This window comes from Tripterygium wilfordii, chromosome 23 (assembly GCF_013401445.1).
Source record: "Tripterygium wilfordii isolate XIE 37 chromosome 23, ASM1340144v1, whole genome shotgun sequence".
Classification (NCBI taxonomy): Eukaryota; Viridiplantae; Streptophyta; class Magnoliopsida; order Celastrales; family Celastraceae; genus Tripterygium; species Tripterygium wilfordii.
The window spans coordinates 11,464,341-11,487,867 of NC_052254.1; the positions used below are offsets into that span (position 1 = coordinate 11,464,341).

The window sequence follows — 23,527 nt, forward strand, 5'->3', positions numbered from 1 at the left end:
TTTAAGGTAAACAACATATATGGTGACATTATTGATATTTTTATTAGAAGTGATAGGAATCTCAATAAAAAGCATCTCAGTTATCACAATAGTAAATGTGTCACTATCTGATTCAATCACATAGTTTTGTGGGCCCCTACACTTACATCAATCAAGGGATAATATTCATTAATGGGATAACTGAGATGTTTTTTATTGGGATCCCTAAATTTTTATGCTATTTTTATTGTCTTAAACGCACGTTGGAGATGAGAAAGGAATATTCACTTTGCAAGTAATGACACACAAGAAGTGATAAGAATATTTAAGAAGAGACCAATTGTTATTAAAGATGGGACCCTCAAAAGCCTAATATGCAAACAATGGGGGAAACAAAAATGTAGACAATGGAAATTAATTTAGTTAGAACACATAAAATAAATAGTCAAACCTATGGTTCAGTACAAGACTCCATAGAGAATAATAATCTTGTGATCATACGCTGGACTTTGACCTAACTTACATTGTCGTCAGGTAAAAAAAATTTGTGTGCTTGGATATGACAGCCTGAGTTTAGACTCATATATTGTTCTCGATTATCAAAAAAAATTGTTTTATATATGCACACATTCATAATAGTCATATAGTTTTGAAAATGACATACTTTTATCATACTATTCAAAGAAAAGCATTACATATATGCTGAGTGTGGGAGAGGAAGAGAGAATCTTTTATGGTTAAAATGAGATGGAACATAGTCACATCCCCATGCAACTTTCATGATCCCTGACTTAGCATAAAACAAGCAGACATGCTGATGACATCCCTCACGTTCGCTTCACCAGATAAAACTACTTCAATTTGGCATATATATATACACATATATATACATATAAGCATAGGCCTAAGTATATATATGTATATAGTACAAACAACATACAATATAAGCATGATATGCTAAAACCAGAAATTTAATCTACTTTGGATTAGACACGGATTAATAACCAAACTTGATGAAAACAAACATGTTAATTAGCACTGCCTAGCTAGTCAAATTAACCACCTAATCTGTTCCTATTTCTGGGTCTAACTTGGTCATTAATACTGGCTAATAACACTTAAGGTTGACTAATCCTTTGGTTTAATGTCATCATGATCATAAGCAAAGCAATCATAAGTGAAGCCAAGCCCAAAATCCATCAGAATCCCAGCATCTGCATCACCAGGCAATGAAGCAAGACAAGCTGCTGCTGCTGCTGCTGATGAGTCTGAAATGTTGCTTGAATTCTCTGCACTGTGGCTGCTGGTTTTTGAACCAAATTCAGACATTATCATGCTTGAATGCTGAAGAACTGGGTCTAGGCTATAACTTTCAGTGAGTCCATAACCATTAATGTTGGTTAAGCTTGACAGCATTGTAGGGTTCTGGGTTAATTGCGTCGACGGATCCGAAAACGCAAGATTATAGGCCTGATTATCTGGATTGATTGGGAGACAAGGCAGAGAATTGTGTGTACTAGGATTAATGTTCTCAACTGGGTTTGATTTTCCTGATGAACCAAGTAGCTTCTTCTTCAATCTTGTGTTCCAGTAATTCTTCACATCATTGTCTGTTCTTCCAGGTAAATGAGAAGCAATCAAGGACCATCTAGTCAATGCAATTAAAACATTGAATTTTTTTAATTATAAGATTAATTAAATAATGATTTTTGCAAAAAATAATTAGGACAATTAAACAAAACTTGCCTGCTACCCATTTGACTATAGAGGTTGTATATAATGTTGTCTTCCTCTTCAGTGAAGCCTCCATGTTTGATGTCTGGCCTCAGATAATTCAGCCACCGTAGACGGCAACTCTTCCCACACCTTCTGAGGCCTGTTAATGGAAAATAATGCATAAAATTCATAAGTTTTTAGTGAAGAAAAGCACAAATCACAAATGGGTTGCCAAAAATGATTTGAAATTGAAGTGGGTTTTGTTTCAAATACTTCGAAACAGTGCCAAGACTAAAAATTCCACATCGCCGCATCAGTCTAGCATATCCTCCAGCCGAATAGTTTATAAGCAAAACCCATCTCTAGGTTCATAAAGGAAAATAATGCATCAAATTCAATAGTTTTTTAGTGAAGAAAAGCATAAATTACAAATGGGTTGTCAGAGATGATTAGAAATTGAAGTGGGTTTTGTTTCAAATACTTCGAAACAGTGTCAAGACTAAAAATCTCGTTTATAAACAAAATTCAGCTCCTCTTACATGAAGACGCATTTGAATGGTTCCAATAACCATTAACAACGGTCCATGAAGAATAAATTTGTGCGGTCAATTTTCAGCCGGTAATTTCAACAAAACAAGAAGACAAAAGCAATTCCAAAGTTTAAGCAACATCAATTGAAAAAAAAAAATTGAGCCACCAAGTGTTGAACATGTGACAGACTAAAAGAAAATGACAGAAAGTTTTTGTTTACAAGTCATGAAAATTCAAAACAGAGAAAAACAGGGCACCGAAAACTTTGACTAACAAAACACAGAAAACAGTAACCTCTGCGCTTGAATTGCAGAAAGAAGGAACATTCACAGAGAAACTCACAAAAACTGGGACTGGAACTGTAACAACCCTGTTTGGATAACAAGAAAAACTATATATTCTTTCTCGGAATTCAGATCCAAATCAAACAAACAAGACATAACCCATGGAAGATGTGAAATTACCAGCTCTTTGGGGCAGAGCAATCCAGTTACCAACAGTGCCATGAGTCTCAACATAGCGTTTGAGGGTTGCATCTTCATCAGGAGACCATGGTCCTCTCTTCACATTAGCTTTGTCACAACATGGTGCCCTTCCCATGGCTACCTTTGTATATATCTATTATGTATCTATCTATCTAGCTTTGCCAAACAAGCCCTTGACAATACAAGAAAAAACTCACACTCTCAAACACTTCTCTATTAATAAGCAAGAAACCAGTGGGCTCTCCTGCTTAAGTAAAGGACTTGATGGCTTTCTTGACTGCTTCTTTTTTGGTCAATTTAAAAATATATATATAAACAATTGTTTCAGGACCCAGTCAACAATCACAAGAGTTGCTTGATAATAAAAGTATGTAGATCAGACGGCCTAAATTTAACAAATAATGAGACCCATTTGATCAATTTCTTTGGTTTACTATATTGTGCCCAATTTGGATTGCAAATATAGAAAATGCAACGCACAAGCCCAGCTGTTTATGTTACTAATTTTTGTCACTCTTTGTCCACTCCTGTCTGGTTTTACCTTAAAAGACTTTACTGTTTTTGACTCTCTTTTTTAACAGAAAATGAGGAAAAAGATGGCACCCACAAAGCACAAACTGGCACTCTCAATTTCCCCATTTCAGTAATTGATACTTATTTTGATTCTTCAATTTTATTTCTCGAGTGATCGTTTGGTTCACGCATTTAGAGATGAAAATGGACGGAGAATGTTCTGAAATAGTTGTCATTCCTTCCAAATGTTTGGATCACACTATTATACAATTTTCTTAGTATTATTGGTTTTCTTGGCTAACTAAAGTAAAAATTACAATTATGGGATATTGTCGATTATGATTGTGGGATATGATCGAAATTATGTGTTTTTCCAAAGGGTATTATAGATATTTAATTAAAAATAATTGAGTATTCTCAATTCTTTTAAAGAGTGTTCCTCTCTTTTTGACAGAAAATGAGAATTCCTCCTTTGGGAGAAATTCAGATTTTCTTAAAATTCTTGATTGCAAGTATTCCACCAACCAAGCATAAGAATTATTTTTAAAAAAACACTTATTCATGTAAAGTTATATTCCACGAATCAAACAAACCCTGTGGGTCAAAATGGGAAATTCCTTATTAGCATGAAGACTGGGTATTTTTATTCTTTTACCATATCACACATGACACCATAAGAAGGGGTACATCTATTACCTCATGAATCACTTTAGCTTAAAATCACAATAAAACTAACATATTTTTCTACTAATACTCCAAATTATAACATAATTGCTTTCTATTTAATGGATTCAATGAAAAAGAAACATAAAATTTTCTTTAAAAAATTATGAAAAGTAAAGTAATAGTTATACATTTACTTATTTTTTAGTCACAAGTGTGAACAGTACTATATTCATAGTCCAGATGCACTATGATAGGCAAGTGAGTCGTTAGTTAAACGGTAATTACATTACATGTAAGAAATCACTCATCTATTAGGTCGTGAGTTTGAATAATAGATTAGTAGCCCCTCTCCAAATCCCAGTTTCAAAAAGAAAAAAAAAAGCACTATGATAGTGTTTGAGATAAAATAATGCATAACCGTGAAGTTGGGTTTCCTTAAAGTGAAAGGCTTTGACAACTAGAATAACCAAATAATGAATGATCTTTACGACTTTGACAAAAAGATTTTTGAGCCAAAAAGACCAACATCAAATGTACCTTTATCCTCTGCACATCAAACTGTCATATGTTGCCCCAACTCACATGAGGATAAGATTCACCAAAAACAACGGATCGTTAGTTGAGATGGTGATAAATTTGACCACGATAATTCTTAATGCAAGCAAAATATCGTGAGTTCAAGTCTCATAGGTGTTTCCATCTTTGCAATTTGCGATATGGGTTCTTACTCACTGGGTCTCGACCTAAGTATCAACTGATCCATAAGGGTTGCGGGATCTTTTATGTAATTCGAGATTTATCAATCAGTTGTTTAGTGGACAGTTAGGTGAATTCCTCGTGACCAAAATTTTGTGAGGTGAAAATTTTCTATGTGGATACAGTTGACAACTCGAGTTTAGAACAAATATTTGTTGAACTTGTATGCCATTGTTGAAATTACGTACTTTCTCTAGGGCTCTCCTTTTTATTGTTTTTTTTCTTCGTACTTTTGGTTCAACTCATTTTTTGAAAATCTCTTCACTGGGCTCCTTTATGACCTTTTTAGAATTCAATCCGAACACGGGTTTGAAATTATTATTTCTTAAGTTATTTTTTAAATGACGAGAAATCATGGGTGTTTACCCAATTAAGCGGATTGTGTAATATCTCATAGAGGTTTCTAGTTCGAGTTTCTCCATTCCATTCCTCTGTGTAATTAAAATAAAATAAAATAGAATGATTGTCTTTTTAATTTAATATAAATTATTGTGTATTTGAATTGGACTGAAACATGAATTTTAGGCCCAAAATCATGCCCATCAAAACTTGCTTAGTACTTAGTAGTTACTAATAATCCTTACATATGCCTAATGACTCCATTTTTATTATTAATAAATTAGTTTGGGCCTCTGAATCAAGCCCAATAGTGAGACAGATCATAATCCGGCCCATTATTAACGAGTTTGATTTTGTTACAGGCCCCGTAATGAGGATTATAAGGTAAAAAGCCATGCATCGTAAAATAATACCGAAGGCCTGGTTTGGTCCAATTCCACTAGTGTCACTTCACCTTTAATATCCATGATTGAGGCCCACCACGGCCCAAAATCTTTTGTTCTACTTTTTACCTCGTATGGTGTCTCTCGTATTCAACGAATAACCATAAAAGTGGGAACAAACAATGACTAAAGAGTAAAGATATCTTGGCAGTTGAGATTTGAAAGTTATCTTTAAAGTTAGAAGAAATCATTGAGCTTGTTTTGGAATGCTGTGAGGTGCTGTGAAGTGTGATGTGGTGTTGTAAGTTATAAAACTGTGGTGCTGTGAGGTAAGTTGGAACGTAAAAAACTGTTTGGCGCATCACTTTTAAAATTGTGATGCGGTGCCGTGAGGTGCGTTTGGCGTATCTAAATTACGGTTATATTAGATGACTAATAATATTAATATTAATATAAAATCACTTAAGGTTTATATTGTACATTAATCTAAAATAAAATAATTGACTTAATTTGATTACGTAGGACAATTCAACATATATTTTAAGCGTTTGGGAGTGCTGTGAGGTGTGGTGAGGTTCTGTGAGGTAAAAAGCTGTGAGGTGAGTTAGAACGCAAAAGTTGTTTGGCGTGTCACAAAAAACTGTGATGCTGTGAGATGTGTTGCAACTGAACAAAATTGCAACACACTGCCAAATTCATACATTATGTTGGTTTTATGGATTGAATCTAAGACTTTTTGTTCAAATGAAGGCATGAGGGTCTTTGGGGCCTAGTTTATAGATCAAGTTGGGTGGATATGCAAATCCCGAGTCACATGGAAGATTCTGCAATCCCCATGGATTGATCGGTTGAGATTTTGGCACTTGATTGATCTAAGTTTAGGGATCCCAGTTATTTTAATAATTCATCTTGTTATTTGATTAATATAAGTGTAGGGGTCCATAAAAATACGGTGATTGAACTAGAGATTGACATATTAGTTAAAGGAGTTGGTCTCTCACAAGGCGGGCTTGTCGCTGGGATAGCCAATTTGATATGGCAGGCCCAGATTTAGATACTGTGGGCCTGCTCTTCAACTACCACGCAGACTAAATTCACTAAACACATGCCAGGGCCCATATCAATTCATGTTAACATATTCATTGCATAATACAGTCAATATTTCCTAATTTCGTTCAATTTTCCTTACCTTTTTTTTCCCGAGCGAGAACGACAACATAAGACATGTTAGTTATACAACACCCATTATTTTTCTTCGATTTTGAAGTTTTCCACATATTTTCTTGTATTGAGATTATTATACTTTTTTATTTCAATTTTCTCTATTGTCGTGTGATATTTCAGCTACGAACGATTTGGGGTAATTTTTTCAACAAAATATGCAGTAGTTTCTAATCTGACCCGACAACGGGATAAATTTTTACTTCAATTCTCTCTTTTAGAATGCTCGTAGGTTAGACATCATGATAGAGTGGGCTCATTGGTATCATTAAAAAAAATCACAAGACCAGTAGATCACTAAAGATAATATATATTATTATCTGATTTCATTAATTTAAATGATAAATGTCAATTAATTAAACTATAGAGAACAATTGTTATATCATATAAGTACACAAGTCACATCTACTAACAACTAGCTAATTAAATATAAACACAAAATTAGGTAATATAATAGGACAATGGAGAACATCTTTTTTCCCTAGAAGACAAAGGTGACGGAATCTCTAAAGTCAGTTACTTTTTAAACAGGTTAATTGAACTTTCAGTGAAATTTACTCAAGATTTAGTTTTTGGTTACTGAAAGATTAAATGTTCAAAGTGATAAATCAACATCTATATACAATTTAAAAGTAAATAAATAAATTCAAATAGGATAAGAGAATTATCTAACTAATTTGGTCGTATATTCACGTACAAAATATAAATGTAAATATATTATTTTATCTAAATATTAATGATGATGTTAGTGTGGTAGTAAGTTCAACTTTTTCGAGACATCAGTTCATAAAATAAATTTCAAAATGAATTTATCTGACATACGTAATATGTGATTATTGTACAAATTCGATGAGTTTACCGTCATAAAAAAATTGTGGCTGCGAAATTAATATATATAAATAACCGAAGTTTGACCATATAATCATGTTTGTTTCAATCTCAAAACTTTCACATGCACTAGTTTGATTAATTAAATTACTTTAATTAGTTAATAAAGTATTAATGCATAGTCACATGATTACAAGTGGTGCAGTGAAGACAGTACAATAAAAAAAATCCCAAGGGATAAGAAGACATTAATTTCCCCGTCTCGCATTCAATCTCCGTAAGATACGCTACGCGTAGTTTCGATCATCAACGTTTTTGGTGTGTTCTGACAATATATATTTGGTTTATATTGATGACACCCATAGATCTGAGGAAGATCGACCTCTTTTATTGAAGGGAAAACCAAGATTCTTGATCTAGAACCATGGTGTTATTTGTTTGATTTTTTTTTTTGTTCAATCTATAAACCCGACATAGTCCGATGGAGTATGATGTCGTTTAGCCATATCCTGTATAATATGGTGTTGTTCGGGAGTGTCCGGTGATGCTTTGTTTGTATTTTTATTTAGTTCTCCAATAATCGATATTTATGATGGCTCGAATATTATAGAGTCTCAAATTCAAAAATTCGCTTACCTTTTAAGTAAATGAATACAATCTCATCCAAACTCAATGAAAACAAAGTTGGACTTGGAATAAAAATGGACTTGATCCTAATCATGATCCAATTCTCTTGGGCCAGGGCTCGGTCTCTTCTCTTTCAGGATGCTCGAAGGTTAGACATCATGATGGAATGGGTTCATTGATACAGACCATAAAAAAAAATAATCACAAAACCAGTAGATCACAAAAGATAATATATATTATCTAAGATATATATATATCAGAGATTTCATTAATTTAAATGATAAATGTTAATTAATTAAACTAGAGAAAACAAAAATTATATCATAATAAATACACAAGTCACATCTACTAACAACCAGCTAATTAAAAATAAACCCAAAATTATGTAATATAATAGGACAATGCAGAGCATCTCTCTCCTTAGAAGATAAAGGTGATGGAATCTCTAAAGTTAAGTCCCTCCCTAAACGGGTTAATTGAACTTTTGGTCACTAAAAGATACATAAAATTTCATTTTAGTCGCTGAAAAATCAAACGTTCCAATTGAGTAACCCAAAATTTTTATTTGTTCTACATTGATTGTTAAATTAAACTGTTTCTTTGTTTATTTAAAGTCAAAATGACACGTCGGACAGTTGACTGTCCTAAATATCCGAAATCTATCCGAGTGACAAATATGGAACAACTAAAATTTTTGGATTACTCGCTTAGAACATTTGATCTATCAGTGACCAAAATGAAATCTTAGATATATTTTAATTACCAAAAGTTCAATTAGCCCCTTCCCAAACTAATTTCTTGAGCTCTTCAAGAACTGCAGGTCCCTCATCTCCTCTCTTCATGCAATACTCCTTTTCTTTTATTCATCTTTGGTGTCAGCTCTTACATCAAACGACAGAGACTTCCACGTACAGGACAATGGAGAGCATCTCTCTTTCCATAGAAGATGAAGGGAATGGAATCTCTGAACATTGTTGAAAGCCTCTATATAAATCCCACATCCTCAGAAGCTAATAAAACTCAAGAAATATCCAAGTTTTTCTGAGAAATGGGATCCCAAACACCTCTTAAGCTACCAGTCATCGACTTCACCACACCTGGTGCACTAAAACAAGGCAGTCCTGAGTGGGATTCACTGAAAGTTCAAGTAAGGGAAGCACTGAAAGAGTATGGTTGCTTTGAGGCTGTGTACGACGGACTTCCGCCGGAGCTCCGAAAGTCCCATTTCGGTGTCGTGGAAGAGCTTTTCAATCTCCCTACCGATGTTAAAAAGCTTAATGTTTATGAAAAACCCTTTCATGGCTACCGTGGTCACGACCCCACGGTGTACGAAACCATGGGGGTTGACCGTGCCAACGTCTTCCAAGAAGTTGAAAACTTCACCAACACATTGTGGCCTCAAGGGAATCCCAATTTAAGGTTTTCTTTACAATCTTCTTCTTTGCAAGAATTCAATGAAATGATAATTTAACAGGGTGGGTATTGATTTATTTTCTCATATATATTTGGCAGCAAAACTATACACTCTTTCTCTAGACAGGTAGCAGAGTTAGATGGTGTTGTTAGAAGGATGCTGTTGGAAAGCTTGGGAATTGAGAAATACTGGGAGGAACATATCAACTCGAGCGACTATGTGCTTAGGGTGAATAGATATTTACCATCTAAAAATGGTGATGAGTCCCATCTTGGGGTACTTTCTCACACTGATAAAACATTGACCTCCATATTGTTTGAAAATGAAGTGGGTGGTCTAGAGATACAGACAAAACAAGGAGACTGGATCAGTGTCAAACTATCTTCGAATTCTGTTCTTTTCATGGTTGGGGAAGCTCTCTATGTAAGCTACCTGACTATACCTTTCTCCCCACACAAAAACATACACGTATTGTTCACAGCGGCAATACATCAAACGCCTTACCTGCACAGCTTATTGAATTGTTACTATTGTTTCAAACATGGACATGAATTTGTCTGAATAATCTTTTGTAGGCATGGGCAAATGGGCATCTGCACGATGCGGCTCATCGTGTAATGATGAGAGGAAATATAACAAGGTACTCGACAGGGCTGTTTACAGTCCCAAGAGCAGGCTACATGTTGAAGGTTCCAAAAGAGCTGGTGGACGAAGAACACCCTTTGCAATTCAAACCTTTTGATTTTTTCAAATACCTCAACTTCTTCTTAACTCAACAGTATAATCCTGTTTCAACTGTCCCCGAAGTTTCCAACATTAAAGCTTATTGTGGCATAGGCTCTAGCTAGATCTTAGTACGGATAGTGCATTGCTACTGCATGCATGCATGCACAAGTTATATGTTTGTAATGTTCTTATTTGTGTGGTGTATTTCTTATATTGTTTTGTTGCTGTGTGATGGAGAATAGTCTCCACGATTGTCAAGGGTTTATGTAGCCTCTAGTATGTACTGTTAGGGTGCAGTTACAAGTCCATGTACCAACTCAGCCTATCTTCCAGTTATAGTATTATGCCTTCTAGTGCTAGTTTAAATGTGCAGTTGTATTACGTTTAAACTTTGTGGGGGTAGTTTAGTAGTTATCTTGTAATGTTGTAGTCATAAGCGTGTTATGATGGAGTGTGGTGTGTCCAATGTATATATGTTCGTTGAGTTGAATAAAGAAGGCAACAAGTAAAAAAACCGGTTTCATGTTTGTTCTTAGGAGGTTTGGTTACCCTCGAAGCTAACCATCTTAGTATTTATTGTTTCAATCATTGGCAAACAAAAACAATATTAAAATATATTTTTCGTTACTTAACTATGGGACGAGTTTCAATTTTGTCCCTAAATTTTTTTTCCTCCATTTTCGTTCATCAACTATTGAAAAATACCATTTTCGTCATTCAAGTGAGATTGGAGTCGAAAAATGCCTACGTGGCAGTTATATGGCACGTCGGAGAAATATGATTTGACGAATAATAGGATGTCATGTAGGATTTTTCCGCCGCCGAATTTATTCGAAGGACAAACAGGAAACTTTCCCATAGTTGGGGCAAAAAGGGGAGAAAAAAAAGTTAAGGGACGAAAATGAAATCTGACCAATAGTTAAGGATGAAAAATACCCTTTTACCCCCACAATATGGATCCAAATTCTCTAGATAAATCCGTCACTCGATCAATGTTGGTGGAAGAGAGCACCGATTCCTCCTCTCCAAACTAGAAAGAGGATGCAAAGGATGATTTTAGAGAGGAGGGAGAGAGAAAAGTTATTAACTTATTTATTTGCCTTCCACAAATTAAACTCAAAAGCTCATTGCTTCTTTGGGATAATAAGAAATTTCATAACAAGATCCTTATCAAGGTATTCATTCTTATTTTTTTTCCCGTTTTCTGGGTAAGTGTCCACAAAATAATCATGTGAAAGGGGAGGAGGAGTGGTGGCCATGCGAGGAAGGACCGCATCCTTTGTGTCGTGAATTGCGGCCACCTATCATGAAAGCTTCGATTCCTTCAGAACCACTTGGTGGTTAAACCATCTACCGGGTGGAGTCCATAAATTTCCGTATATATTAGTAACAGTAATGCTACAAAATCTCAAAATATGATCCTTATTTTACCTTCAAATCTACGTGACATGTGAAATAATCACTGATTATAAACAATGTATGACTCATTTAACATCCGACACTTCACATAGAGTCAAATGACGTCATATTTTGGGGTTTCAGACATTATTCTATTAGTAAAGTTATAAAGTTATAGCATCTATATGAGTTTCCCTAAAATACAGACAAAATGTCATTTTTCTCTATTTTACATATTCTCTATCCAATCAATCATGCATAAGATTATTTATCATATTATCTATTTCATTAAAATAACACTTCTTTCTCTTTCATTTATTATTATATTAATAAAAATTAATTTTATTTTTAAAAAATCTGATAAAATAATATTGTGATAAAATAATCCCTTTATTATCATCAGATAAAATAAAGTATATCACATTATTATCCCGATTTCATAGTAAAATAATAATTTAATATCATATTATCTAAAATAATAAAAATCCTTCTTCTCAGATCCAAATCCTTCATCCCAAAACGACCTTCAAGTTCAACGTGCTTGAGAGAGGATACCAGCTCTCGGAGTCGAACCAGTTCCATAATCAGAGAACCCTTTCTGAGTGAGGAAGAGAGTGGTCTCGGAGTCGAACCAGTTCCAGAATTAAAGTACGTGAGAGAGAGAGAAGTGCAGGAAGGAAAAAAAAAATTACATTATCAGTGTAGTGCATACCCGCCTCCCGCAAAGACGATGATGAAGGACGAGGCCGCCTCCAGCAAGACCAGGGTCACTCCATTGGTCTCAATTGTAGCATGATTCGCAGAAGAGAGATGAAGGATGAGAAAGAGGAGAGAGGATGTGAGATGGATGAAAGAGATGATGTCAGACATAGGAGAGTGAAATATTATTTTAATCTTACATAATGCTACAGTGGTTCCCTATGCATCAAAAGTTTAGATAATCTTATGGAAGACTGTGTTTTTTGATTAGTTTGAGGCTCACTCTGCTACTTTGCTCACTCTTACAGCTCATCGTTCGCCTCTGCTATCTCTTACAAGGTATGCATAATTTATAAGAGAAAGCAGGCTAGTTTCTTACATGCATGTCAACCCATGCTAACATGATTTGTCTTAATTCTCGACATGTGAAGCCGGCTTTGTTTGACTGCCATCCTCAAAGAATATGGCACCTCCACGTTAATAAACCGACTTTTGCGTCGGCACCACGTGAGTTTACAGCTGACATTGCAAGTATCTATCAATCTTCATATATATATATATGTATGTATGTATCCCACATATCCTCAGAAGCTAATTAAACTTAAGATCGAAATCCAAGTTTCTGAGAAATGGGATCTCAAACACCCCTTAAGCTACCAGTCATAGACTTCACAACACCTGGTGCACTAAATCAAGGGAGTCCTGAATGGGATTCAGTGAAAGTTCAAGTAAGGGAAGCACTGGGAGAATATGGTTGTTTTGAGGCTGTGTACGACGAACTTCCACCGGAGCTCCGAAAGGCCCATTTTGGTGTCGTGGAAGAGCTTTTCGATCTCCCTACGGATGTTAAAAAGCTAAATGTTTATGAAAAACCCTTTCATGGCTATCGTGGTCATTACCCCGACGTGTTCGAAACCATGGAGGTTGACTGTGCCAACGTCTTGCAACAAGTGGAAGAAAACTTCACCAACAAATTGTGGCCTCAAGGGAATGCCAATATAAGGTTAATTTGTTAGTCACAATCTTTGGTTCTTTCTTCTTCTTTCCAAGAATTCAAGCTAAAGCTATTGATTGATTTTTCTGATCATATTTGGCATATATATATGCAGCAAAACTATACAGTCTTTCTCTAGACAGGTAGCAGAGTTTGATGGCGTTGTTAGAAGGATGGTCTTGGAAAGCTTGTGTATTGAGAAATACTGGGAGGAACATATGAACTCGACCGACTATGTGCTTACAGTGAATAGATATTTACCATCTCAAAACGGTCATGATGAGTCCCATCCTGGGTTACTTTCTCACACTGATAAAACAACGACCTCCCTATTGTTTGGAAAGGACTTGGATGGTCTAGAGATACAGACAAAGCAAGGAGACTGGATCAACGTCAAACTATCTTCTGCTAATTCTCTTTTTTACATGGTTGGGGATGCTCTCTATGTAAGCTAACTGACTACACTTATCTCCCACACAAACACACACACATATATACATGTATTGTTCAAAGCGGCAATTCATCAAACACCTTATCTGCACATCATAATGAATCCTTTCTTACTATTGTTTCATGGACGTGAATAATTTGTCTGAATCTTGTATAGGCATGGACAAATGGGAATCTGTTCAATGCGATTCATCGTGTAATGATGAGAGGAAATATAACAAGGTACACAACAGGGTTGTTTTCAGTCCCAAAACAAGGCTACATGGTGACGGTTCCAGAAGAGCTGGTGGACGAAGAACACCCTTTACAATTTAAACCTTTTGATCATTTCGAATACCTCAAATTCTTGGCTGAACATTTTGATCCTAGTTCAATTGTACCTGAAGTTTCCAACATTAAAACTTATTGTGGCATATAATTCTGTTAGGGATTGTAAGGCTCTTGCTATTGTTAGTATGGATAGTGCATTGCTGCTGCATGCTTGCACAAGTTACATATATGTTTGTAATGTTCTTATTTGTATGGTGTATTTCTTATATTGTCATGTTGTTGTGTGGTGGAGAATGTTCTCCACGATTGTCAAGGGTTTATGTAGCCTCTAGTATGTACTGTCTATGTTTTGTTGAATAAGAATCACTTCATGGTGGTAGTTCTCTTTGTTCCCTTCTTCACCTATATTGTGTTATTGAGAGTGAGTTTAGGTTCGGTTCTTGCTATTACACCGTTAATACATCAATCTTGAAATCAAACTGACGTAGAACGAGTGGTGTTCGCGTTTGATGAAGGATTTGATGAGAATCAAGAAGAAATTGAGATGGTAAAACTCAAAAGAGCTGCAGAGAAAAAGAGCTGCAGAGAAGAAACAGTCATAACTTTTGACTCGGTTGGCAGATTTGCTATTATAACATGTTTCCGAAGACTAATTTTCATCCTCCATGGCGTCCCAAGCGGGGCTTGCCCGGTTGAGATTGTTCTCATGCTTCAATTATCTGTTTAAGATAGACTGACGGGTGGTCAAAGTTTTATTAATTTGATCAACTTTTCGTTTTAGTTTGTTTTGTTTTAGTTAATGTCTTGGATAGTCTTTTTACTTAATTAGGGTTTCCTAATGACTATTTAAGCTGCTGATCGGTTGTTATTTGGATTATTATTGAAGTCAATAAACTCTTTGGTTTACAACTAGTTTTCCTTGGTGAATTCCAAGATTGATCTTGCGAATTTAGGCTTGTATTTCCATTGATCATTTCGCGTTGCGTCACAAACTATCTCCCAAACAGAAATGCAAGAGAGAATTCTACTATCCACGCATATTATTGAACATTAAAAAAACACTAGGGGAGAGGAGTCGGTGGAAGAGAGCACTGATTCCTCTCCAAATTTGAAAGAGGAGGCGGCAGGTGGTTTTAGAGAAGAGGGAGAGAGAAAAGTTAACTTATTTACTTGCTTTCCACAAACTCAAAAACTCATTGCTTCTTTGGGATAATAAGAAATTTCATAACAAGATCCTTATTATTCATTCTTATTTTGGATAATAAGAAAAAGCTCAGCTAAGCAGCCAAAAATACGAAAGTAGCATATCAAGGGTTGCCAATATTATGAGGGTTTGAGAAGATTCCTATGCATTTATATTATTTGCATGAGCAACAAACATAATCTAATCCAATATTATGAACTGTGTCTTACCAGACTCGCAAGAAAAGTTGAGCAATACTATTCATTTTTCAATGAGAGATATGCAGCTTATTAACACAGATCAAACTGGATGATCTAGTAAAAGGACAATACTTGATTCTTCACACGAATCGTCACATAGGGGAAGATCTCATTTCATGATTCCATTAATAAAGCAAAAAATGCAAAATATAAGAGTTAAATCACCTAGATGATACATTGCAGAAGTTGAATACAAACCCCATCCTCCCAAAGGACACCTGCAGATGCACAGGGTTTACAATATAAATACCATTTATAAACAGTTTGTAATAGAAAATGTTAAACTAGCTGTTATCAAAGAACTGGAGGAGGCCTTCTAAGTGCTGTGAGAAAACCAAAAATATGGAATGATTGCACTTTCATGAGGTTAAACAAGTTACCTAAATTAGTGTTACTCCTTGTTCAGAACTTTGGGAACTTTGATATATGGCTCTTCATAGCTTGGAACAGCATTTATCATGGCATTCCTGTTGGGGGAAAACAAGCAACCTTAAGAAATATAACTCACTGAAGGCATGGCCCACCAGCCTTCAAGCTACTAGTGCTGTAATGCTAGGGATGATGTTAGAAAACTCACTCACCTATTCTCAAATGATTCTGGAATATCATCCCGAAAGCTGTCGACTTCTGTACCTGCAAAAGTAAAAGAGAGATTAGCAAGAATAAACGGAAACTAAATATCTAGCTTCACAACTCAAAAACAGCCTTGGTTCTAGCAAACAAATCTTATAGTAAAAAGCTCATTCAATCAAGCAGGGCTCTATCATAAATATGAACGGTTTGCTCTATGCTTCAGCAATTTTTCGACGAATGACAAGCTTTGAGTTTTTTATGCATTTTTTTGGATGCCTTTGTTCAGTATATAGCATTGATAACACCATTCCATCATTTGGAGAAAGGAGACTCAGAGAATTCCCAAAAAATAGAGATGAGAATGTCTTACAATATGGTTTTGACGAAACATAATCCTAGCATCAATCCTAACAATCAAGAAGCTTGAACATGGAACTATGAATTATATTCTGAACCAACTACGAAGCAATCCATTCAGAATATGTATTAAGAAATTTGCAGTACCTGCTCTAAGGGCAGGCTCAACACTACTAAGATCAACTGCTTGGAGTTGTCCAAACCTGCCATAAGGAATTAAAAGAAAGTCATATATAAGCACAAAACACATAATAACTTGATGGTCATACTCAATAAGGTGCAGGAGTTAGGAGGACTAAAAGCGGTGGTGCGGGCTGTTCTAGCGGCTTGAGGTTTACGCCCACTTTCTATGCTGGGGTCACCAAAAAAAGGACCAAAAGCTTGCTTTGCAACCAATATGAAATCAAAACCATAGCTTTTTTTGCAATTAAGCGTGAAGGGCTCAAGGAAAAGATGCCCACCGACAGTAGGAGGCCCTCTAATACACTATTTTGCTTAATTTGACTCTATAACTGCTGTGATAGTGTTTAAAGAGCAGTACATCAGTTAATAGTAGTTCAGATAACATAAACCTTTACGAATTATCGTCACATGGTTGTTGGAAATCGTTAACAGGAATTACATAATCAGGAAGAAAATGAACAATTGCTCATTAAGGGAGAGGCAAAAAGGGCACAAATCCATACCAATCTACCATTTGCCGAATTTTGGGCGCAAATTCTTCTACCTGGAAAGAAACGAATGAAAATAAAATCAAACCCAGAAAAAAAAAAAGCCCCATGAAATGGCCAACAAGTGTTGATTACCTCTTGAGGAGTGAGAGTGATACGGGCAGTTTCAGCCAAACGAGCGACGTCTGGTGGTGGAAGAGAGGACACGGTTGTTGTAGTTGTTGAGCAGCTACGAAATCCGTTGAGTATATTGCAATGGAGAGGGAATTTCGGAGAGAAGCAGAGTTGCTTCGGCAACGGAGCCTTGAAGAGGAGCAAACCTCTGCTTGCCATTGTTCTCTCTCCTTTGTTATTCCGATAGAGAGCGCTCCGGCTGACCTTAACTCCCTATTTGATTTATGGGCCTTATCTGCTTTAAATGGGCTTTGGCTGCAATTTCAATTCATTAATTGGGTGGACGCTCTCTGTGGGCTGATTGCTAGGCCCATGAGCTTTTGCATGGAAAGTAGCACTACCACTCAGTAGCAAATACCCCTTTTGTGCTTTTGATTCGTTCCAGTCCAGTAGCCCTGTAGGAGGATAAAGGACACACTGCATCGCATTCCCAATATATATATATATATATTTTTGCCTCTCTTTTATGAGTCATTGATCAAGATGTTGTAAAAGAAAAGTATGGTCAGTGTTACATCTTCCTTTAATTAGCAGGAATTAAGGTTTGTTACCATTTGAGGAGGAGAACAAGTTACCTAAGGATTTATTAACTAGTAGAACCACCAGATTAAGCCACAAAACCCAACAACATAATCCATGCATGTACAAACAAACCCATAAAACCAGTGATCACAACTATCTACGTTCAAGATCCTTGAGTAGTAGCCTGCCGTCCTATACTCCTTAGTCCTTAGCCTTCTCCTTCATCTCCCTAGCCTTAGTTGCCAACTTTTCTTTTGCCTGCTCCTGGAGGGTGTTTTCCACTCACATACTTATATAACCACGCCAACACCGCAATCCCCGCCGCCCCTCACCCACCGGGAAATACGAATCCAGCGAAGGCCAGGAACAATGCAATTGAAACTGGGACTAGAACTGGACTGCACAGGACTAGAAGTGGAGTTACCACGATTAGGCTCATCACTGTCCCAGTCAAGGTTAACCCAGACAGGAGTGAGAGTCCAGCACCTATGGTGGCTGCCGTCAAGACCTTGACGGCTTTATGTGAAGTTGGTGCTGGTTCACCATAGACGGTCTGCCTCCCTTGTCTTGATTGCTCAGACATTATTGAATTGAGAGCAAGGAAAGACTGGTGCTTCGGCTCATAATATATATGTAGAACAATGAGGTTGACATGTATATAGAAGAACAGGGAGATGTGGTATGTGGCAGTATTTGAGATTTTCTTCTTCTTCTCGAGTTCTGTGAGCTGAGATAGCGAGTGTATATATAGAGTTGTGTATTCATTTCCTTGTTTTGTATTCATATATATATATATATCATACAAAAGCCTCTCGTATGTAACGTAAAAACGTAAAGTAGGGAATGCTTGAGATTACGCTCGGAAGATTTTGAATTCGATTTCCACTAAGAATAGTATTTTTGTGGTTATGTGTTGGGTTTTGTCTCAATTTATCCCGTCATTAGGTGAGAAATTTCTGTGCGCATAAGCTGTTGACCCGAGTTTAGGTCCATATTGAATGTACAAAGAGAAATTAACCTCTGTACGTATGGGCTACCTATTCGAGTTTAAACTCATATCGAATGTTACAAATTTGTATAATGTGATTATCTCGGTAAAAAAATGTGAAGTAAGGAAAAAGTTATCTAAAAAAAGAGTAGGGAAAAGGTTTGTTATAATAGAGAAAAATGGATTAAATTGCAAAAATGGGAATCTGCAAATTTGGGTGGGCCTTGAATATGACACGTTGCTGACAAAGGTAGAAGAACAAGTGACAAACCAAGCTTCCTTTGTCGGCCCAGTTCCGTCAGAGTAATGGATTAGAATCTAGGCGGCCCACAAATTTCTTGTAGCCACACTCCCCAGTTCGATTGATAGTGGGCCGAACTATCATGAGCCCGATCAAGAAGTCCTCAAATTTGAAAGAACCGGCTTGAGAGGCGTTGACCCACGTTGCGGTCTGTTCAAATTCGACCGTTGCGAAGTGCTTTATTCTCCTTGTCCCTCCTCGTCTCTACCGATTCTCTCTCCCCCTCTGTCCTTCCCTCTCCTCTCTCCAAAAATCAAATCGTCTCCACCGTGTCTCCCATGGCGATTGCTGCAGAGACCCAAACGCAAGGGAAGGTAAAAGGGATTGGGAAACTGTGAATTGTTTAGGTTTCAACGGTGGCTATTAAGGTTCTTGGCGCACTAGGTCTTGAAATCGAGGGTTTTCGTTTGATTTTTCCCTAACTGTTGTCTTTTCTTATTTATAAGGTGTGGATTATTTTTTAAATATACGGGGTGACTTTTTTCTTTGTCCTTTGTTCTGTTTGGTTCTTGGCAACGAATGCAGAATGGCACAATAATTACCAGCTCTTTCAACATTTTGATTATGTGTGCTCCTTTTATTGGTTTATCTTTCCCTAACTCTGTAGTCTGTGTTATTCAATCGCTGGCTTGGATTTTTAGGCTTTTTTTAATTTTAGGGATTGCACTGTTGGCGGATTTGAAACTTTGGGGATATGGAGTCGGGGTATCCATTGTAGTTTGTAATTGTAGCTTGTGCTGGTTTTATTGGCTATTTGGCTCTCTTTTTTTGATTTTGTCTCTTGATTGTGGTTGGTTGTTCTGTGAACATAATTTTTGGGTTCCAAGTAGAGTTTTTTTTCTTGAACAGGCTTCTTCAGAGACCTCGGCAATACAGAAAAGGAGGTGGACGCTTAGTGACTTCGACATTGGCAAGCCACTTGGACGAGGAAAATTTGGTCATGTCTACCTGGCAAGAGAAAAGAGGGTTAGTTCTGCGTTTTTTTTTACCATGAATTCTTTGTACGTTTGTACTGCTCAAATATTTTTTTTGGCTTGCACTAATTTTGAACAAAAGAATATGTCTATGGATTATCTTATATATTCCAGCTTTTCTCTGGTTTTCTATTGCTTAGGATTTGGGTGTAACCCTATCAAATAAAACTCTGGAATCTTTTCAGTCCCCATGGTGAATTAGAGGAATTTAGTCTTTTTATGCACACTCAGCTGTGAGGTGGTTCAAAGTATTGGCTGTTGTCGCCGATATCGAAAGGACATATAATGGGCCGTCAAATCGGGAGCAATAATCATAGAATCATTTTGATTCAAATTGAAACAAAGAATAATCATAGATTGTTAGTGTTTAACTGATTAAATGGGATATCTGTTCATATATGTATCTATAGTGGACAATGGTGAAACATACTTTTTTCTCTTTTACTTCAGGAGTCAGAACCCGGAAAAAATGGAAATGAATGAGCCAAAAATTTGGTCTTTTTTTCTTCTTGAACAGAGCAATCATATTGTGGCTCTAAAGGTGCTCTTTAAAAGTCAGTTGCAACAATCACAAGTGGAACATCAGCTACGGAGGGAAGTTGAAATACAAAGTCATCTACGACACCCCAATATACTACACCTCTATGGATACTTTTATGACCAGGTATGAAACTTTTATGCCCCTTCTACGTGTTTTTCATTAAAAAAAATGTTGCTTGGTGGAATAATATAACTGATTTACTCTACTCTTCTACATGCAATTTTGGTAGAAACGGGTATATTTGATCTTGGAGTATGCAGCAAAGGGAGAGCTATACAAGGAACTACAGAAGTGTAAACACTACAGTGAAAGGCGTGCTGCTACTGTGAGTTGTTTCTGTGCAACATTTTTCATATCTCCTCCATTTGAATTTATATGACCACTTATTCCGAGTCATTAGTACCTTTGGTTTTTGGTTTCCGAAACCTGATTTTATGCTCCTAATTCTCATTGTTTGTGCACTAGCCAAGTTCTTGAATTTTTCCAAAAGTATCTTGACAAGCGGACATGTGGTCCAGTGGTAGAGTTGCAGGGGGTGCAACCTAGAGGTCACATGTTCAATTTTCCTCGTAATAGCCTGGGGCAAACATCTTGTCTGTCTATGCGGGAGCCTTTGTGTGCGGGAATTGTTTATCTTTTTTACCTTTTTTTATAATCTTGGTACCACCCTTTATAATCTTGGTAATAGTACATAAATCATACTTACTTCGAAAGCGTTGTGCATGAGAGTTGTTTACCGTTCCCGCCCGTTGCTGGTGACAGTCTCTCCACATATTATGTGGGGTAAAGGTCTGCGTACATATATTGTACTTTATATATGTTCTGATAGGTGCACATCAGTATGATATAGCATAGTTTTTGGTAGCTGGAAATGATTATCATTTTTCATTTGTCAAATTATAACAGTATGTAGCATCTTTAGCTCGCGCGCTGATTTATTCTCATGGGGAAGCATGTAATACACAGAGACATCAAACCAGAGAACCTGTTGATTGGGGCACAGGTGACAACCAAAATCCAGGAAAAACATAGTTTTTTGTTGATCAATATGACTTTGTAGTTTGCTTATTGTGTCAGTTTGTTTTTCTTATCAGGGTGAACTCAAGATTGCAGATTTTGGGTGGTCAGTGCACACATTCAACCGCAGACGAACAATGTGTGGCACACTGGATTACCTCCCACCTGAGATGGGTACATTAACTTCTGAACTTAAAAGAGTTTTTCAATTTCTTGTCATAACTTTTATGATCTGTTCAGTTTATCTTTTACAACTTTTACAAATTGATTGCTGCTGATACTTTAGGGTTAGGGTGCATTTCAAGATATTAGAACTGTTTTTGCTTTATGTTCTTATGATGCTTTTGCAGTGGAAAGCGTGGAGCACGATGCTACTGTATATATCCGGAGCCTTGGCATTTTATGTTATGAATTTCTCTATGGGGTCCCTCCTTTTGAGGCCAAAGAACACTCAGACACTTATAGAAGGTGCATCATCAATTCCAGAAAGTTTATCAATTCTCCATGTAGATTATATTATATATTTATATATATTTTGGAGCTGAGCTCTTTGAATTTGCTTATGATACTTGCCTACTGTATATCTTCAGGATAGTGAAAGTGGACTTGAAGTTTCCCCCTAAACCAATTGTATCCTCTGCTGCAAAGGACCTTATTAGTCAGGTTTCACTCTCTTTGTCCTTAAACCCGCTGGCGCAGCTATGAGAAATTTTCATACAAGGATTCCAGGTTTTATTCTTAGTATTCTGAAATTTTCTTTTATGATGACAGATGCTCGTCAAGGATTCTTCACAACGCCTTCCATTACATAAGGTTCTTGAACATCCATGGATCATCCAAAATGCTGATCCCTCGCATCTATAAGGGTTTATTTACCTCAGTAACTGTTGGCCATTTCTGATCTTGGAAGCCATAATTGCGGGTTTTTTAACTGATCAGTTGGGGAATCTTATGGTAAGATCTTCGTTGTGAAATTATAATCAAACAGGATACTTGTACGATCTCTCATGAAACTGCAATTCTGTTAGCTCCAAGTTCCCTAAGTTCAAATACAAGAAGATCATCTTATGAAAATGTGATGGCCCTTTGCTTCAGTGCGATGTAGAATAATACATTGATTCGTTGACATTTTTTTTATTTGATTCATTTGTTATATATAAATCATTATATGACATTCACAATTCTCAGGAGCTGCTCAACTTGTCCTGATTATCTTTATTTTGGAGTAATTTGCTGCTCATTGTTCTGTTTTGAAAGAAGGGCCAAAAAGACATACTTACCTATGTTTTTATGGGTTGGATGTAATGTTATTGGGCTAATTTTTAAATGTGGTCATTTGGGCAAATTATTATATTGGTAGTAGTAGTTTTGAAAAATATGGGGCCCACTCTAAACGGGGGGCAAATCAAGCACGTTTAAGAGCATCTCTTTTTTGTATAAAATATGATCAAAAACCTTTGAGGATAGTTAAAATTCAGAGAAATAGTGAACAATTCATTCAAAATTAGCTGGGATGATTATGAGCGTTTCAACAAAATAGTCAAGCGAAAATATTTCATGACCTTCAACTCGAGCATGACAGATGATAGAATGACCTATCATAGAACCTTGATGTGGCACTAGATGCTCTTTTTCATCATCCACTATAACAATCGCGAGCAAGGTAAATCATCATTGAATTCATCATCCTCCTCGGGTAACATATATTCACTAAACGATTACGATGAGCCATATAAAATGCTCAAGTTTGCAAGAAAAACGAAGTGAAAATGAGAAGAATTATTGAAAATGAATGGATTAATCAAATGAGTACGGTGAGCCATATAGAATGTTCAAATTCGAAAGAAAAACAGAGTATAAATAAGTGAAGTTGAGAAGAAGAATTGAAAATGAATGGATGCGGTATGATGAATGAGTTTATTGATAGGTAGATAAAATTGAATGGTAGATGAATGTTTGAGAGGTAGATGA

At 36.3% G+C, this 23,527-nt stretch overlaps 4 protein-coding genes and 2 pseudogenes across 5 annotated transcripts; 3 read left to right on the forward strand and 3 right to left on the reverse strand.

Moving 5' to 3' along the window:
* Positions 1–934: 934 nt before the first annotated feature.
* On the reverse strand, positions 935–2,955 carry LOC119993579 (transcription factor MYB36-like). The gene is made up of 3 exons (XM_038840764.1): positions 2,691–2,955; positions 1,726–1,855; positions 935–1,627 (listed from the first exon to the last, which is right to left on the reverse strand). The coding sequence occupies exons 1-3, from the start codon at positions 2,824–2,826 to the stop codon at positions 1,108–1,110; spliced, it is 786 nt and encodes a 261-aa protein (XP_038696692.1). The 5' UTR covers positions 2,827–2,955; the 3' UTR covers positions 935–1,107.
* Positions 2,956–9,092: 6,137 nt separating this feature from the next.
* On the forward strand, positions 9,093–10,650 carry LOC119992810 (probable 2-oxoglutarate-dependent dioxygenase AOP1). The gene is made up of 3 exons (XM_038839594.1): positions 9,093–9,463; positions 9,557–9,881; positions 10,034–10,650. Exons 1-3 carry the CDS (start codon positions 9,093–9,095, stop codon positions 10,304–10,306), a joined length of 969 nt encoding a protein of 322 aa, XP_038695522.1. The 3' UTR covers positions 10,307–10,650.
* A 2,238-nt stretch (positions 10,651–12,888) lies between these two features.
* Positions 12,889–14,376, forward strand: LOC119993807 (probable 2-oxoglutarate-dependent dioxygenase AOP1). Its single transcript, XM_038841079.1, has 3 exons — positions 12,889–13,284; positions 13,391–13,721; positions 13,883–14,376. The coding sequence occupies exons 1-3, from the start codon at positions 12,911–12,913 to the stop codon at positions 14,141–14,143; spliced, it is 966 nt and encodes a 321-aa protein (XP_038697007.1). The 5' UTR covers positions 12,889–12,910; the 3' UTR covers positions 14,144–14,376.
* A 1,028-nt stretch (positions 14,377–15,404) lies between these two features.
* Positions 15,405–17,429, reverse strand: LOC119993583 (glutamyl-tRNA(Gln) amidotransferase subunit C, chloroplastic/mitochondrial). Of its 2 annotated transcripts, XM_038840771.1 has the most exons (6): positions 17,175–17,425; positions 17,055–17,095; positions 16,516–16,571; positions 16,020–16,071; positions 15,819–15,905; positions 15,417–15,656 (listed from the first exon to the last, which is right to left on the reverse strand). In XM_038840771.1, the coding sequence occupies exons 1-5, from the start codon at positions 17,370–17,372 to the stop codon at positions 15,830–15,832; spliced, it is 423 nt and encodes a 140-aa protein (XP_038696699.1). In that variant the 5' UTR covers positions 17,373–17,425; the 3' UTR covers positions 15,417–15,656; positions 15,819–15,829. The 2 variants fall into 2 exon arrangements, with proteins under 2 accessions (XP_038696698.1, XP_038696699.1); XM_038840770.1 differs by lacking the exon at positions 15,819–15,905 and having other exon boundaries at positions 15,405–15,656; positions 17,175–17,429.
* A 507-nt stretch (positions 17,430–17,936) lies between these two features.
* Positions 17,937–18,318, reverse strand: LOC119992811 (annotated as a pseudogene).
* An 884-nt stretch (positions 18,319–19,202) lies between these two features.
* Positions 19,203–22,736, forward strand: LOC119993631 (annotated as a pseudogene).
* The last annotated feature ends 791 nt before the right edge of the window (positions 22,737–23,527 follow it).

What these genes read in the sequence shown, in the direction of transcription:
- LOC119992810 (XM_038839594.1), top strand. Translation starts at nt 9,093, where the DNA reads ATGGGATCCCAAACACCTCTTAAGCTACCAGTCATCGACTTCACCACA. An exon ending in CAAGGGAATCCCAATTTAAG is followed by an intron (nt 9,464 to 9,556) that starts GTTTTCTTTACA and finishes TATATTTGGCAG; the next exon opens with CAAAACTATACACTCTTTCT. An exon ending in TGGTTGGGGAAGCTCTCTAT is followed by an intron (nt 9,882 to 10,033) that starts GTAAGCTACCTG and finishes AATCTTTTGTAG; the next exon opens with GCATGGGCAAATGGGCATCT.
- LOC119993807 (XM_038841079.1), top strand. Translation starts at nt 12,911, where the DNA reads ATGGGATCTCAAACACCCCTTAAGCTACCAGTCATAGACTTCACAACA. An exon ending in CAAGGGAATGCCAATATAAG is followed by an intron (nt 13,285 to 13,390) that starts GTTAATTTGTTA and finishes ATATATATGCAG; the next exon opens with CAAAACTATACAGTCTTTCT. An exon ending in TGGTTGGGGATGCTCTCTAT is followed by an intron (nt 13,722 to 13,882) that starts GTAAGCTAACTG and finishes AATCTTGTATAG; the next exon opens with GCATGGACAAATGGGAATCT.
- LOC119993583 (XM_038840770.1), bottom strand. Translation starts at nt 17,372, where the DNA reads ATGGCAAGCAGAGGTTTGCTCCTCTTCAAGGCTCCGTTGCCGAAGCAA. An exon ending in TCACTCTCACTCCTCAAGAG is followed by an intron (nt 17,096 to 17,174) that starts GTAATCAACACT and finishes GTTTCTTTCCAG; the next exon opens with GTAGAAGAATTTGCGCCCAA. An exon ending in ATTCGGCAAATGGTAGATTG is followed by an intron (nt 16,572 to 17,054) that starts GTATGGATTTGT and finishes TCCTTATGGCAG; the next exon opens with GTTTGGACAACTCCAAGCAG.
- LOC119993579 (XM_038840764.1), bottom strand. Translation starts at nt 2,826, where the DNA reads ATGGGAAGGGCACCATGTTGTGACAAAGCTAATGTGAAGAGAGGACCA. An exon ending in TGCTCTGCCCCAAAGAGCTG is followed by an intron (nt 1,856 to 2,690) that starts GTAATTTCACAT and finishes TTCCATTAACAG; the next exon opens with GCCTCAGAAGGTGTGGGAAG. An exon ending in TATAGTCAAATGGGTAGCAG is followed by an intron (nt 1,628 to 1,725) that starts GCAAGTTTTGTT and finishes TGCATTGACTAG; the next exon opens with ATGGTCCTTGATTGCTTCTC.